The sequence below is a fragment of the Schistocerca piceifrons genome, chromosome 1 (assembly GCF_021461385.2).
Source record: "Schistocerca piceifrons isolate TAMUIC-IGC-003096 chromosome 1, iqSchPice1.1, whole genome shotgun sequence".
NCBI classification, from domain to species: Eukaryota; Metazoa; Arthropoda; class Insecta; order Orthoptera; family Acrididae; genus Schistocerca; species Schistocerca piceifrons.
The window spans coordinates 870,111,084-870,126,488 of NC_060138.1; the positions used below are offsets into that span (position 1 = coordinate 870,111,084).

Below are 15,405 nucleotides of genomic sequence, written 5' to 3' on the forward strand. Positions count from 1 at the left end.
TAAAAAATGCAACTACTATATAAACTACAATTTCTGCACTAAATGCAGGCTAATAACGCCATTAGGAGGCAATTATTTAGCAATAATTTCATGGCCAATAAATCATGTTTTTGTTCTTGTTGTTATCAGTCCATCAACTCATTTGACGCACCTCTCCAAGCAACTTGATCCTCTGCAAGCCGCTTCATCTCTACACAGCAAAAATCCTTTTTCTCTCACTACAATTTTTTCCATCTCATTTCTTTCCATTACTAAAATGACAATTCTGTGGTATCTCTGAATGTTTCCTATCAAGTGATACCTACTATCAGGCAACTGGGCACTAAATATATTTTATCTCATTAATAGCCCATATATAACTAATATTCAAGCATTGTTCTGTAGCACCACATTCCAAAATCTTCACTTCCAAACAAAGTTCCGCTTCACACACACATCTTCAGGAAATGTTTTCTAACACCTGCAGTTGGTGTCTGAAGCTAGCAAATTTTTCTTATTCCAGAATACTTTTCTGTTGATCTGTCTGCATTTTGTATCCTCTCTGCTTGAGCTCTCATCAGTTATTTTGCAGCCTAAATAGCAAAATTCATCAACTACTATTAGTGTCTCATTAATTATTCTTATCCCCTCAACATTACCTTATTTAATTCTTCTGTGTTCCAGTATCCCTGTGTTACTTCTGTTGATATTCGTAGCATAACCTCTTTTCAATACTCAGTCTGCTCTACTGAACTGATTTTTGTGCTACCTCCAAAATAATTATAATTGTCATCAGGTAAGCTTCAGAATTGTTTTTCTTATCTGTCAACTTCCCTTTTGAAATTTATCCTTGGTATCCTTCACAGCTTGCACAACACACAAATGAGTAACATCAGGGGTAGGCTACAGCCCAATCTCACTCCTTTGTTAAGTAATGCCACTGTTTCATGGCATTGGACTCTTTTAACTTCAGTCTGGTTTCTGTTCAAACATTGTTGTTTGTGTGTGTTTACATACGTAAATGTGTGTAAGTATATAAATAGACTGTCAAACTTTGCTGACCTAGAAAATTCATTTTATATACGTAGCATACCCCGATGTTATGGGGGGGAAAAAGGGAAGGCAGGCACTGAGGGAGGCAGGCACTGAGGGAGGCAGGCACTGAGGGAGGCAGGCACTGAGGGAGGCAGGCACTGAGGGAGGCAGGCACTGAGGGAGGCAGGCACTGAGGGAGGCAGGCACTGAGGGAGGCAGGCACTGAGGGAGGCAGGCACTGAGGGAGGCAGGCACTGAGGGAGGCAGGCACTGAGGGAGGCAGGCACTGAGGGAGGCAGGCACTGAGGGAGGCAGGCACTGAGGGAGACAGAGGCAGGCACTGAGGGAGGCAGGCACTGAGGGAGACAGGCACTGAGGGAGACAGAGACAGGCACTGAGGGAGACAGGCACTGAGGGAGACAGGCACTGAGGGAGACAGGCACTGAGGGAGACAGGCACTGAGGGAGACAGGCACTGAGGGAGACAAGAAATAGGGATGAAGACAGTGGCAGTGGTACAGATAAAGAGGATAAAGTGCCAATGGGGGAAAAAGGAAGCAATGGGGGAGATACATGTATAGAAAGTGATGGTGAGGAGGAAAGGGACATTCTGAGCATCAAGGCTTCACTACAAAGAGAGACTGAGTAAAAGATTTAAAATGTTGTGTGTTAAAACAATGCAAATTTGTTTACAGGCAGAAATTTTTGATGAGGAAGGTGAAATGAAGATTGAGGCAGCTGGTTCCTCACATGCCTTTAAATGGGTGCATATTTGCCTTTTTCGTGCTTCGATAGGAGTAATTTTTATCTGGTTTGATTAGATTACACTCTGTGCAAACTTTACCAAATGGCTTCTCCTTTCATTCCATTTCTTACCCGATGTTATCCTACTGTTTTCCCTGCTCTTCCTTTACCCACTGTTGAATTCCAGTCCCCCACAACAATTGAATTTCAGTCTCCCTTAATGATATGAATAATTTCTTTCAGTGCGATATAAGCTTTTCCTACTGTGATGGCAGTTGGTTTAATCTCTATCTTGGCTACAATAATACATTCGTTTTGCTGTTCGTAATAGCTCATCTACATTCTTCTTCCCTCAATACACCATTAGACCAAATAAATCATTATAGGTGTTACAAAACAACTTTTTTTCTGAAACTTCCATAATATATGTACACAGGTGTTTGGGAAGACCTTTTATTCCATAAGAACCACTTCCAGCACACAGACAACATCCACTTGGGTTCCTTGAAATATCAGTTAATGTCATATTTTACTCTAGGTACAGAAAGTAAGCAGATGGGGATGTGGCCTTACCACAAATGTAAAGGCACATCAGTACCTATCATGTGAATGGATTAACACTGAATGAGCCCCAAAGCCCTCTGCACATACAAGCACTGCTCATGTGGTGCAGTAGTGTGAAATTTCTTCTCTGGAACTTCAACAAGTATGGGTTTTCACCCTTCTACTTCCAGCAAAATTGGTGGCCGGAGAAAAATTACCAATAACATTATAACAACAAGAGTTTGGCAAGAATGAGGTGGGTGGTAGGTTTTTTTTTTTTTTTTTTTTTTGGTGGGGTTTAAGGGCGCTCAACTACTGAGGTCATTAGCACCCAGTCACTGTTGTTAGAGCACATGGAATCTAGTAAAACTCAAGGGGATGGGGGGGGACACCAGAAGGACCTGACAAAGATGCAGATAAAATAAGTAAAAAGGTTAGATGTCTTTGGACAAGCCAGTCAAAGTTATAAAACGCAGAATACGAGCAGCTGCTCAAGCGTCATCAGCTAAAACATCTGGTAAAGTAGGTGGCAGGGACAGGACAACACGAAATTGACTAAAACAGGGACACGACAATAAAACATGGCGCACTGTTAATGCCTGACCACAAGGGCACTGCGGGGCTGTGGTAGGGGTGAAACGGTCAGTGGTATTACATCATATGAACAATAAGAGAGGAGTGTGTGTGTGCAAATGTACAATATTGCAGTCACTAAAAAAGTGTTTACTATGATTTGGAACTAGTAAAGTGCAGGTGGTATCAATTTTGTGGTCATTCCTGTTCTATATCCACACTGTTTCTCTGCAAACCATTGTGAAGTGCATGGCAGAGGATACTTTTCAATGTACCACATGTTAGAATTTTGTACCCATTCTACTCATGTATGGAGTGTAGGAAAAGTAACAGCTTAAATGCCTCCCATATGCATTAATTAGTTTAATCTTGTCTACACAGTCCCTATGGGAGCAATAAATATGGGGCTACAGTACATTTCTAAGATTTCTCACATAACAGTTCTCAGAACTTTGTAAGTTAGCTGTCATGTGATAGTGATGAGTATTTTCAAGTGTCTGCCAGTTCAAGTTTTTCAAGATTTCTGTGACACTCTCCTGTGAGTCAAACAAATTTGTGCTGCCCTTATTTCTGTATGTTCAATACTTTCAGTTAGTTTGATTTGATATGGATCCCACACACTTGAGTAATATCTTAAGATGATGCCTATGAGGGTTCTGTAAGCACTCTCCTTTGTAAACTGTTTGCACTTTTCCAATATCCTACCAGTGAAAAAAAGTCTGTCACTGGGTTTACAATTTGAGAATCTTTGCGCCACATCTAAACCTTATAAAGATTTCAATTTTTATCTGTACAGGTTTCTTCATACAAACTTTATAACTGCATCATCTGCAAGAAGTCTCAAGTTACTATCAGTATTTCTTGCCAGTTCAGTATTATACACCAGGAATAGCAAGAGCCCAACTGCATTATTTTTCATTCTAGCTAACAAAGAGGTCCTCCTTACCAAGAAATCTTCATTCCAGTCACAAATTTTGTTTGATCATATAGTATCATACTTACAATAATAAACATTGGTGTGGTATTTATATAAATGCTTTACAGAAGTCAAGAAATACCGCATCCACTTCAGTGCCTTCTTCCATGGCTTTGAGGATGTTGTGCATGGAGGGGGGAGTTATGTTTACATGTTCAGAATCCATTCTGGGTGGCATGGAGGACATAATTCTTTTCAAGATACAGCATGATGTTTGCTCTTCTAATATGTATGTATTTTAAAGTTGTACAGCAGATGGACATCACTAAAATCTAACATTAATTTTCTGGATCACTTCTGTTAGTTTTTCATACAAATACTAGGCACAGTTTCTTTTATTTTCCACCGAAGAGATCTACTGCTTACTATAGTCAAAAATCTGGCTAGTTCACAAATGCTGCACAGAATATGTCAGGGATACAGTAGGAGCCTCAAGCCTTGTTACATTTTCGTGTTTCCAGCTGTTTCTGAATGTTCCTGACACACATCTATATCATTAAACTTTTGGGTAATGCAAGAATTAAACACGGCCATACTCCTGGATTTTCAATGATAAAGATACATTTGAAAATGGCGTTTAGTATTTCTGATTTTCTTTTCTACTGTCAATTTTGATTTGTTGTTATTCATGAGTGTCTTGATAGTGACCTTTTACATAGTATCTGGATTTCTTTTGATTTTGTTAGAAATCTTTCAGTAAGATTAACTACGGTAGTCATTTAATGCCTTATGACACACTTCCCTTTTTGCAGCCAAATGTGTTTCATGGAACATTTCTCTAACTATATGCCTAGGCTTTATTTTATACCTAATGAGCAGTAGATACTGTTTCTTTAAAAATTTCTGTAATTGGAGCTGAATATCATTGACAGACTCCTCTTTGTGAACTGTTCTATTAGGTACATATGTACCCATATTGGACAAATATTCTTTCAAACATTTTTCTCATTTCTTTACATCCTCTTCCCCAGAGATAAATGTTTCAAAGTCCCCACTGAGATACGACACTGCTACCTCTTTATTCAGTTTGCTGAACATATAAATATTCTTGTTTTAGTTGCTCTTTTCATTCTGGTAATCATTGTTGCCATAACTGCCCACTTTCATTGCATATGTTCTCATATAGCTCAGGTATATTTGTTACCATTAAAGCTAATACATTTGCACCTGAAGTGGGCTTAAGTACCATGTTCTCTAAGTAGTGTTCAGGACAAGCAGTTAGTATTGTTTTGCAGATGTTTTTTCATGCCTACTCCTTACAAAATCATGGTTTAATTCCTTAGGTAAATAATATTGCATTGGAACTGTGAATTCAGATTGCAAATCTCACAGACATCACCCATATAAGGGAAAAGCAGGAATGAAAAAGTATAATTTAATATGTTATGTAAACAAATATTTCCTCGAGAATAATCTAGGCCTATTATGAATGCAGAGAACATATGCATTATACTGTTCCTTGTAAATAATTAGCTGTTTTAACAAAAGTCTGGATCAAGCAAACACTTACATGTTCTCAGATGGTAGCACTGACAGGCATATGGCATGCAATATGTAAAATCTGCTTAGAATTAATTATAGGTAGTAATCTAAAGAGGAAAATGTACAGACCAGTAAATGCAGATGCTTCAGCACTGACATTTTCTTATGAACCAGAGACAAATATTTTGAGAAAGAAAGTTCCTTGTTCATGTTGCATTTAGTTCCTGATCATTTTAAATTTTAGAGCTTTGACTTTTGCAAAATTAGCTGTTTGTGTTCTCTATTATGGCTTACTTGCATTACTATTTATATATGTTGTTTATCAATAAAAATAATCAGTTTTTGAAAATATAATGGAACTGGATAATGAGGTAAGAGTTCAGAAAAACTGCCCAGAACCCCAGGTCAGGGCAGACTTATAGGACAGGGTGAGAAGTAAAGACTCTATCCCTTTTCTTAAACCTCACCAGTCATTTCCCTTCACCTGCCTTCCTTCCCTTTTTGCTAGAAGGAGCCACTGACTCCTAAACCTAGCATACTGTAATACCTTTTATATGTTGTTTCTCCTGCAGTCACTTGATGGATAAATTTTGTTATCTATCAAACTACGTGATTTATACATGTCTGAATATCTATGATGAATGTACAAACTTCAAATCTTCAAAGTAATTATTTGCCACTGTAATTACATTCAGAGTGGGGAACAAGAAATACTTACAAAACTGTCCTTTCATTATTAGAAATTTTTCTGCAATATGAAATAATGATACAATTATAGCTGTGCTATAAACATCAATTCAAACTTCACAGGTACAACCTGCTTTTAATGGGAACAGATAAGAGTAGGTCCTCAGAGTAACTTACCACTAACTCCATCCATATTGTCATCCATATTGGTGAGAAAGTCTTCTGGTGTGTGTGGCAATGAATAGCTTGTACCCATACCAAGTCCACTATCTGCAGATTCTTGTCGTGAGTGATCTGTCAGCCCTGACAGGAATGGATCCATCCCAGCTGATGTGGCCAAATCTGTTGTTGGTTGCCTCATCATGAGCTCTTGCTGAAACAGGACACAAGAAATTCAGTGTGAGTGACTACAGTGGAATTTTGACTTTACACTCTCAGATTTTACATTTTTTGCAATTCTAGACCATTAATTCATAACCCCCTGTGAAAAATCCATAAGATAAATGCTAAAAACTCCCCTGTTTTACATTTATATTTCTTCCTAGTATGGCTTACTTCGATTCTCAGTCCTTACTCAACGTCTTGCTTGACTTTGTCTCGATTTCTTCTTATTGACATTTGATTTGACTGAATGAGTTATGAGTGGCATGAAGGACAGGTGGTTTGTGTCATGGGTGCTGGAGGAGTTAAGGGAATATTTTAGGTCATTATGGAGAGAGGAGATGTGAGAGATGAAACTCTGATGTAAAACCATGATTGGTTTTGCCAACACAACTTGTAATATTTAGCTTCACCTCACCGTTATGATACAACTATGACACGATTCTGATACAATTATGATACAACTAGCTTACAGTCGATGATGTGCTCCAGACCGAGCCAATACATGACAAAGTGACCCAGCTACTAACTTATCTTGTGTCACTTGTAACTCAGTCTTCTTTTTTGGCATGTATTTCTGATATACTATATTAAGCAACAATATCAATCATCAACTTTTTAAATTCAAGCACTGTCTCTCGAAGAATATGCTCTGTCACAATCGATGAAATGTCACCCATTTCCAGCTAGTAAATTGTTATTGGCTGGCAACCTGTTAAGTCACCCAATAGCCAGTGCAGCTACCACACCACACTAACAGACATAAAATGAGCTTGCCTGCTGGATGTGTGGAGGACGAGTGGCCCTTCAGTGATGGGAGTGCAGGTAGGGCTGTGAAGCGCTTAAAATATACTTTTCATGCAAATGATGTGATTCAACAGAGATGTCACATGGAAATAGAACAAGGGCTTTGTGATACATTTCACAAAGACTTTTATGTTCAAATTTGACATGATACAATTGCAACAACTACATACATTACTCATGTGTATACTTTGCACTGCACACACCACACACTATAGATCATGAAGAATGGCAGCAGTGATAAGAGCGCAGCACCTGAGATTTGTTTCAAATTTACATTTTACACAGTGCACAGAAATTCACTGAGGAACCTTCTAATAAGGTTGTAACGTCAAGTGGGGAAGTAAACTCATTTTTCCTGTCTCTGTTTCTCTCATCAAGCTTAAAATAACACTTTAATGGTGGTGAGTATATGAAGTGTAGCTCATAAGAAAAGCATTAAACAATAACACCTATGGTGACAAAGTATGTCATTAAGCAGAAGTCCGCATTTATGCTTATGGTTTAACCACTTAGCTGCTGCGATATTTTTGGTTTAATTTAACATGTTCATCAATTTCTGCTTTTTTCTGGGTGAGCACAAAGGATGACATCTCAAAAATGCGTGTTTTGAACATATAATTTGTAGTTGTAGCATGTCAAAAAATAGCCAATCACACTGTACTCCGATAACAATTTCAATTTTTCAATGAGCCTTTATTTGCTGTTACACATCTGTGATTTTTCTTTTTATTAAGAACTGATGAAATTCATTACAACAAATTATTGTATAAACATTGTATTGCACACCTAATTTTCTTCACTCAGATTTTATACAAAGTATTGGAGAGGACAGTGAATTTTAATCATGTGTGTGAATTACAAGCATTTTTGCTCATATTTTCCTCAATTCTGCATTTTCCTCACTTTTGTTTTTTAAGTCTAGACCACATGAAAACTTAAAGCAGGGGTTTTTCACTGTATATGTATACCTTACCCTCCAATCAAAAAGGAACCGGCATAATCCGTATCTCTTCAGGCAAGGGATTACCTCCACAATCTCTTATGTTATTGAATTTACCATATGTTAAAATTCAGGAGTAAGTGAGAAACACCTTTTTTGTTTTCTCCAAAACAATTTCTGCCCTGAGATACAGGCCTCCAAACATGACACTGCGAACACCTTCTGAAAATGCAAATTTTGGAAATTTTTTTAAAATGCTGTATCTCTGGAACAGTTCTAGATGTTTTGTTAGAGTTCTCTTTATTTGAAATATAATTGCTTTATGATTACAATGGTATCCTCCATCATTTGGATTTGCAGCTCCTTGTGTTTACCATGTTTGCAGTTAAAATTTTAGGATGTGAAGTCCACCAGTTATGCAACACACCATTTTTTCCAAGTACCCAAACATGTGTCAGCACCACTGTGCCACCATTAGTGGGTTTCCATTTTATTTAATCTGCAATGTGAACATTTTTACTAAATGATACAAATTTATGTGGATATTTAGTTCAAACAATAGTTTGTTTCTTTTTATTAATACCCTTACACTTTGTGTGCACAATTTTTCAGGAACACTTGTGCATTATTTAATACAGGTAGCTTGTCATCTGTTTGGCTAGAGATGACAAGCTACCTGTAATAAATAATATAAGAATACAGTAACACACTGTCAGGGATTTTTCACAAACATCAATTCAGCTGTTGAATATTGTGCATCCTACAGTGAAAAGGTGCAAGTTTTAACTATTATTCCAGAGACATTTTCAAAGAAAACAGTTTTGAACCATGTTCCATCAGTATCAAAGTACATGGTAGACATATCAAAAAATGTAAGGTCTGTAAAAGGCGTCTTTGTAAGACCAGATCCCTATTATGGTCATCCTATAGAAGCAGCTCAAGTTCAAATAGTGCAGTCATTTTATCTGGAAGATAAAAGGGACTGTTCTCACTGGAGTGACAAAAAAAAAGACCCTATAAGTGTAACAGTTGAAGGTCAGAAAGTTGTGAAAGTGAAGAGGTTCTTGACATGCAGAATTAAAGAAACTTTTGCACTTTATAAGAGCAACTAAACAACTTCACATACTGGAAGATCAAAATTTTCTGCACTATGACCTAAGTGGGTAGTTCCAAACCCACCCAGAGATGTCTGTTTATGTGTGTACCGTGCGAAGTTTGAACTTGGTGTGGTAATTTTGAAGAACTTACTGAGCATGTGACATATGACACCTTGGTTGGGCATGTGAAGTCATTAGTGGTCTGTGACGTAAAGTGAGAGACATGTTTATTTCAAGAAAATGGTGACTGCACTGGAAAGGGAGGAATGTCTTTACAGATGCTTGGCCTGGAAGACAAAGCAGTTAACTCTGCAGAAATTACATATGTGACATGGGAGGAAAATAAACTAATTAAGAAAACCATCGCCTTTGACAGTTTCTATTGATTACCTTGGTAAATGGTCAGTGAAAGCAGTAACACACCAGTATCTGAAGAAATTGCAACAACAACACATTGCAGAAGTGAAAGGGTGTGCACAGACTGACGAACTATATTTAGTGCTTCACTGTGATTTTACTGAGAACTGGTCCATAATTCTCCCACAAGTAGTACAAGGGTATCATTCACTAGAGTAATGACCAGGTTCCAATTTTAACAGGAGTGACTTATTTTCAAAACAAGACCACAAGTGTTGCAGCTATAAGTGATGGCACAGGACATAACAGCACACGCTTTGCTAGCAATGCACAAAATTCTTCGACTGCAAACAGAGGCAGAGAAGATGATTGTTATTTCTGATAGTGCTCCTAGTCATTTTAAAAATCTTTACCAGCTGTTTGAATCGAGTAAGTCACTTGTGCCAGCTGACAAGGTATGCAGTGCTACAGGTCATGGGAAGGGGCCTTGTGATGGTGTAGGAGGCCTGCTGAAACACCATGCTACAAAACATAATCTTTCCAGACCAAATACAGCTGCGATTCACAATGCTGAGGATTTTACAAGAGTCATGAAATCTTACACATCCACAGCCCTAATTCTTTTGCCCAAAGAGGAAATCGAAGAATTCCGGGAGCAGAAAAAAGAAGAATGGTCCAAACAAACTACTCCTGTGAAAGGAAGTCACAATACACATTCTTGGGCTCAAAAGTGATGGGCGAACTCATATTGCACACACTTTAAGGAGCAAGAAAGATGAAATTTCTTTTGTTTGGTAAACACTTCAGAAGTAGCAAGACAATATTCAGATTCACAACCTGAGAAGGAGGATGTTTGTGATGTGTGTGTATGGCTGTGACTCATGGATTGCAGAAATTATAGACACCAGTTATGAGTTAAATGAAACTTTAGTGAACTTTATGCTACCACATGGACCAGCTATTGGATACTGGTTTCCAGCTGAAGAACAGCAACAATGCCATCAGTGCTCACTTCCTGTTCACTATGTTTTGAAGATTGTAAGTGCTCCAGTTCTCATTGGTTCAACAGGAAGACATCACTCTGTATCAAAGGAAGATACTGAAGCAGTAGAACACATTTTCTGTTCACTGACTGGCTAATTTCAGTACAAAACAGAGTGCACAAAAGTTGTATAAATTGAAAACTTTAGGTCTTTTGACCTTTCACATACATTTTGGAACCATTTAAAATGCTTGAAAAATTATTCAATTACTCACCTTCAAAACTAAAATTATGATAAATAAGGTTAGGTTTTGATTTTTATGAGCCTTTTGTGTGTTAATGTGGTAATAAAACAGCTTTTATGTATGCCAAAAATTTCAATTGTTTATAAAACCTGTTCAACCTAAAAGTGGCAGCTCTCCTTTTCATGGACTGTAGAACTATATGGCACTAATCAATAGTAAAAAAATCAAAATTTTATGGACTGGCATTTTTGAAAAAAAGTTTTTCTCCATAGTTATAAAAAAGTTCAGAACATTATAGAAAAAGAACTTTGACAGATAAGTCCAAATGAAGGATTTCTTTGTAATCATAAAGCAATTATCTTTCAAATAAAAGAAACCCCAAAAAAATATTTAGTACTGTTCCAGAGATCGAGCATTTTAAAAAATGTTCCAAAATTCAAATCTTCAAAATGGCATGCGCAGTGTCATCTTTGGAGGGCTGTATCTTGGAGCAGAAATTTTTTTTGGAGAATATAAAAATATACGTGTTCCTTACTTAGTCTTTCATTTTAACACATACTAAATTCAGTAACATCTGAGACTATGAAGGTAAGATTTTTTCCTAGCCAGCCTGAATTGATATGGACTATGCCAACCACTCATTAATGAATTGCACCCTTTGGAATTATTTATTTAGTGAGATAGTTCTAATTACCTAAATTAATAATTATTTTAGATTAACCTTGTCATTAATATTCAGAGTTACCACATCTGTTTGAAAATAAGGCAAATTGTTATTGTTTTCAGTGAATTATCATGCATACAGCCTAAATACATAAATGTGTGTCATCACTAAGTGTGCAACATATAATAAAACTTGTCACTAAATGTTATTTGAATACATATGACTTTGAACTTTATTTGGACATTTTGAATATCAGATATTTGGCTTCTTGATTAAGGATATAAGTCTGGTTCAGGTCATAGTCACTAGCTCCAAGCAAGCAAGCTTGAACTGAAAGGCATACCTGGGAAGCATAAAGTACAAAGATTTATTTCAAGCAAAGCAAATGCAGGTTACTTATCTATTTTTAAGTTAACAAGAAATCTAGTGAACATAAGGGCAGTACATTTGATTCTGTCTTGATATATCTGATAGGTATTATATGCTTGTTAATACAATAGGCATAAAGCATAAAAACATTGACTATGCTGATACTGCCCATCCACTTCAGTCCATGACGACATCAAAATAGCATACCCCAACCACTCATCGAAATCCAAAACATATGAAGTACATGTCTCACCAATCCACAATCTTTTCTTTAAACCTAATGCAGACCTGGTGTAAGGCTACAGATTAATGTGTTATCACAACTTACATTCCAAAAAATAACATAGAAGTAAAATGAAATATTGTCAGTGTTATGTTATATCTTCACTTACATATAGATGATGGCACACGCTACAACAACATTACATCACAAGTCAGAGCCAATATTTGATATCTGTTGGCTCAACCCACCTTAAATCATAAAAGTACAGAACAAGGAAGTAAGAATATCTGGAAATAGTCAAATGACCATTGAAATCTGTGAGAAATGAGGAAATATGGGGCAAGGACATGTAAATAATTCATCATTGAAGTCTGTGGGTTACTTCTTAGCCCACGAGAGTATTCATGGAAGTTGAATTTCTGACTGCACAAGTTGTGAAACTGAGATAAATATGATACCATTACTGTAATAAACACCAGAAATGCATTGCACATTTTATAGTATTGTTGTGAGTACACATTTTTGCAGTTTGAGCCATTTCTTATTCTTTATATTGTATTTTTAGATGGTGAGTTATAAAAATAAGATGTATGGACAGATTCAGACTGGAAGATTATGAGGATGGTGACATTTTGAGTGAAAGTGAGGAGGAAAAAGGGCTTGTGGGACAATTTTCCACCTGTGTCTCTTCTCTAGTCTAATACACAACAGGAAGGTGAGGAAGACTATGCTGATGAAGATATGCCTCTATTGGCTTTGTCTACCTTTCAGTCGCGTGATGGCATGAAATGGAGCATGTTCCCACCACCCACTTCTAGAACAGATCTCACATTTTGACTCATCCACCATGCCCAATAGGTTTGGCATAAAGATGCTACAACAGCTCTTGTACAATTTCTGCTATTTTTCGATGGTGATGTACGGAACATTCTCATTTATTCGACAAACATTTACATTGACACCATAAACAGCAACTATCAAAGAGACACAGATGCATCTCATACTGACCTGACAGAAATCAAAGGTACTTAAAGGAATTTATTCATAATTTGAACTTCCTCTGAATGGCGAAGAAATCTAAAGGACTTTTGGGATAATTCGAAAGGTACTGGCACTGAATTAGTATATACGACTATGTCAGAGAGTAGATTCCAAGTCCTACTGCAAGCTCTACATTATGATTATTTAAGAGACAGGCAGGCTCATCAAGCAAACAACCAACTGGCTGTAATATGCCAAATTACAAACAGAAATATTGCACTCCAAGTGAAAATCTTACGACTGATGAGCAGTTAGGCCCTTTCAAGGAATGCTATGGTTGCATGATGTACGTGCCAAACAAACCGGCAATGTCCTGTATAAAGATTATGGTGGTGGACGCCAAGTATCCATATGCCTATAATTTTGAGATTTACATAGGCATGCCACCAGAAGGACCATTTAGAGAATCAAATGAAGTGCCTTATACCATCCATCATATTCTGAGTGCATTATACGGACTGGGATGCAATATATCTGGTTCACTAGTGTCCTACATGCAAAGAACTGTTGATTCAAAAGATTGTGATTGTAGGAGCACTAAGAAAGAATAAACCAGATACCTGAATTGTTCAAAATAACATAAAACCGAGAAATCAACTAATCCATTTTCAGGTTTCAACCTGATTGCACACTAGTCAGTGATGTGCAAAGGCAAGATTTGCTGTTTTCTACATTTCACAATGATGACAACGCCAATGGGGCTAGTAGTAATGCTAGAAAACCAGAAATCATCACATTTTATAACCAAACAGTGTGTGGTGTCGATATTTTTGACGAAATGTGTAGACAATACGAGGTTACTTGAAACAGCCATCAATGGTTTCTCACACTGTTTTACAATTTTGTCAATATGGCAGGCATAAATGGTCTTGTGACATATAAGATGAGCAACTCTGAAACGAAAGTCTTCTGCCGTCACTGCCTACAAGAAGTAGGATTCGAGGTTGCAAGACCTTCTATTGTGTGTTGAGTATCGCAGCAAAACATACTCAGAGCTATCAAACTGAAATGCAGACTACTTCTTGGACTTCCAGAACAATCAATGTACACTGTTACACTTACTCACAGAGGAGTTGTCTGTTGTTTTCTTTGTAGTTGAGCTCGTAATCGCAGCAGATGTACGAGACGCATTTGTAGTGATCATCAGGGTGTCTTGTGACCTGAATGTATGCCAATTGAATATAGATGATTGTGAAAAAAATCAGAAATCGGGACACTAATAAGTATTCTCTTTAAAGTTAAAATTATGTGAACATCATCAAAACCGGTGCTTGAACATTGATTTTTGAAGAGTTTGTTACTTCTTTGTTTACAATAGTTAAAAAGTTAAATTTCAGTAATTGTATGTGTAAAGGTGATAAAATAAAGATGTTTCATATTTATACAAGGTGTTCTCTTTAAATTATGTCCTAATCTGTAAATAACATAATTTCTCGTTGGGCTACTTATGTAGCCTGCACTTGCGCTCAAGGAGTGTTAATGGGCACATGCAGTCTAGTGTTAAAATTGTGAAATATGACATGATAATACCTGTCTGAAAATCTCCTGCTGCCTCAGTTTCAAACGTTCCCTTTCCATCTGCAGTGACTGTAATCTGAGCTTTTGCTGGCAAGCTTGCAGAGACTGAGAAGTGAGTGGCTGAATCCAACTGGCACCATGCTGTGGCAAAATACTCCCCACTGGTGACCTCTGGAGCTGCATAGCTGTGAAAATTATACAGATTCAATCATTCACTCAAAGTGTTATCTGTAGATGCCATAGAATGAGCTACAAAAAGAAAATATCCTCAAAATTTGAGATTTTCTAATATAATGCAAAACACTGTGTCTTTAGCAAAGAAAGAAGAGTGTTTATTATTAAAAGTCAGCCTTTAAACTTTTTTTTCAGTTTTCCTGAATGCCAACATTAGTACTCCAGCACTTCATCAATTAACATGATAGCCTTTGTTTTATCATTTTTACTATATAGCAAGCATGGACAGTCTGCTGCAAATGATGTAGGCAAAGTCTCATTACTACTTCATCAGCATTATAGCATACTAACAAAAGCAGTTTTAGATTTATCATACACATACATGTGGTTATGCACTTTTCCTTCATCACAAATATTGTTCAATGTTCTGAGAAAGTGTACATATTTTACAACCAGATGTTAGCTAGGCCACATGGTAGGGACCTTTTTCCTTCTTTTTCACATTTGAGAAGTGCTTATCAACTGACAAAATGAGAGCTTAGAATAAGTCAGATAATTTAATGATCGAAATCAAAAAATTCTTGTTGCA

General features: G+C 37.0%; 1 protein-coding gene across 3 annotated transcripts in view; it reads right to left on the minus strand.

Moving 5' to 3' along the window:
• LOC124716191 (transcriptional coactivator YAP1) overlaps nucleotides 1-15,405 on the minus strand; it is a 355,960-nt gene that overhangs the window by 18,344 nt on the left and 322,211 nt on the right. For all 3 annotated transcript variants that reach the window (XM_047243154.1, XM_047243153.1, XM_047243155.1), the window contains 2 exons: nucleotides 14,655-14,827; nucleotides 6,196-6,391 (listed from right to left, as the gene is read on the minus strand). In XM_047243154.1, the coding sequence (XP_047099110.1) occupies nucleotides 6,196-6,391; nucleotides 14,655-14,827 (369 nt within the window). The remainder of the gene's footprint in view (nucleotides 1-6,195; nucleotides 6,392-14,654; nucleotides 14,828-15,405) is intronic.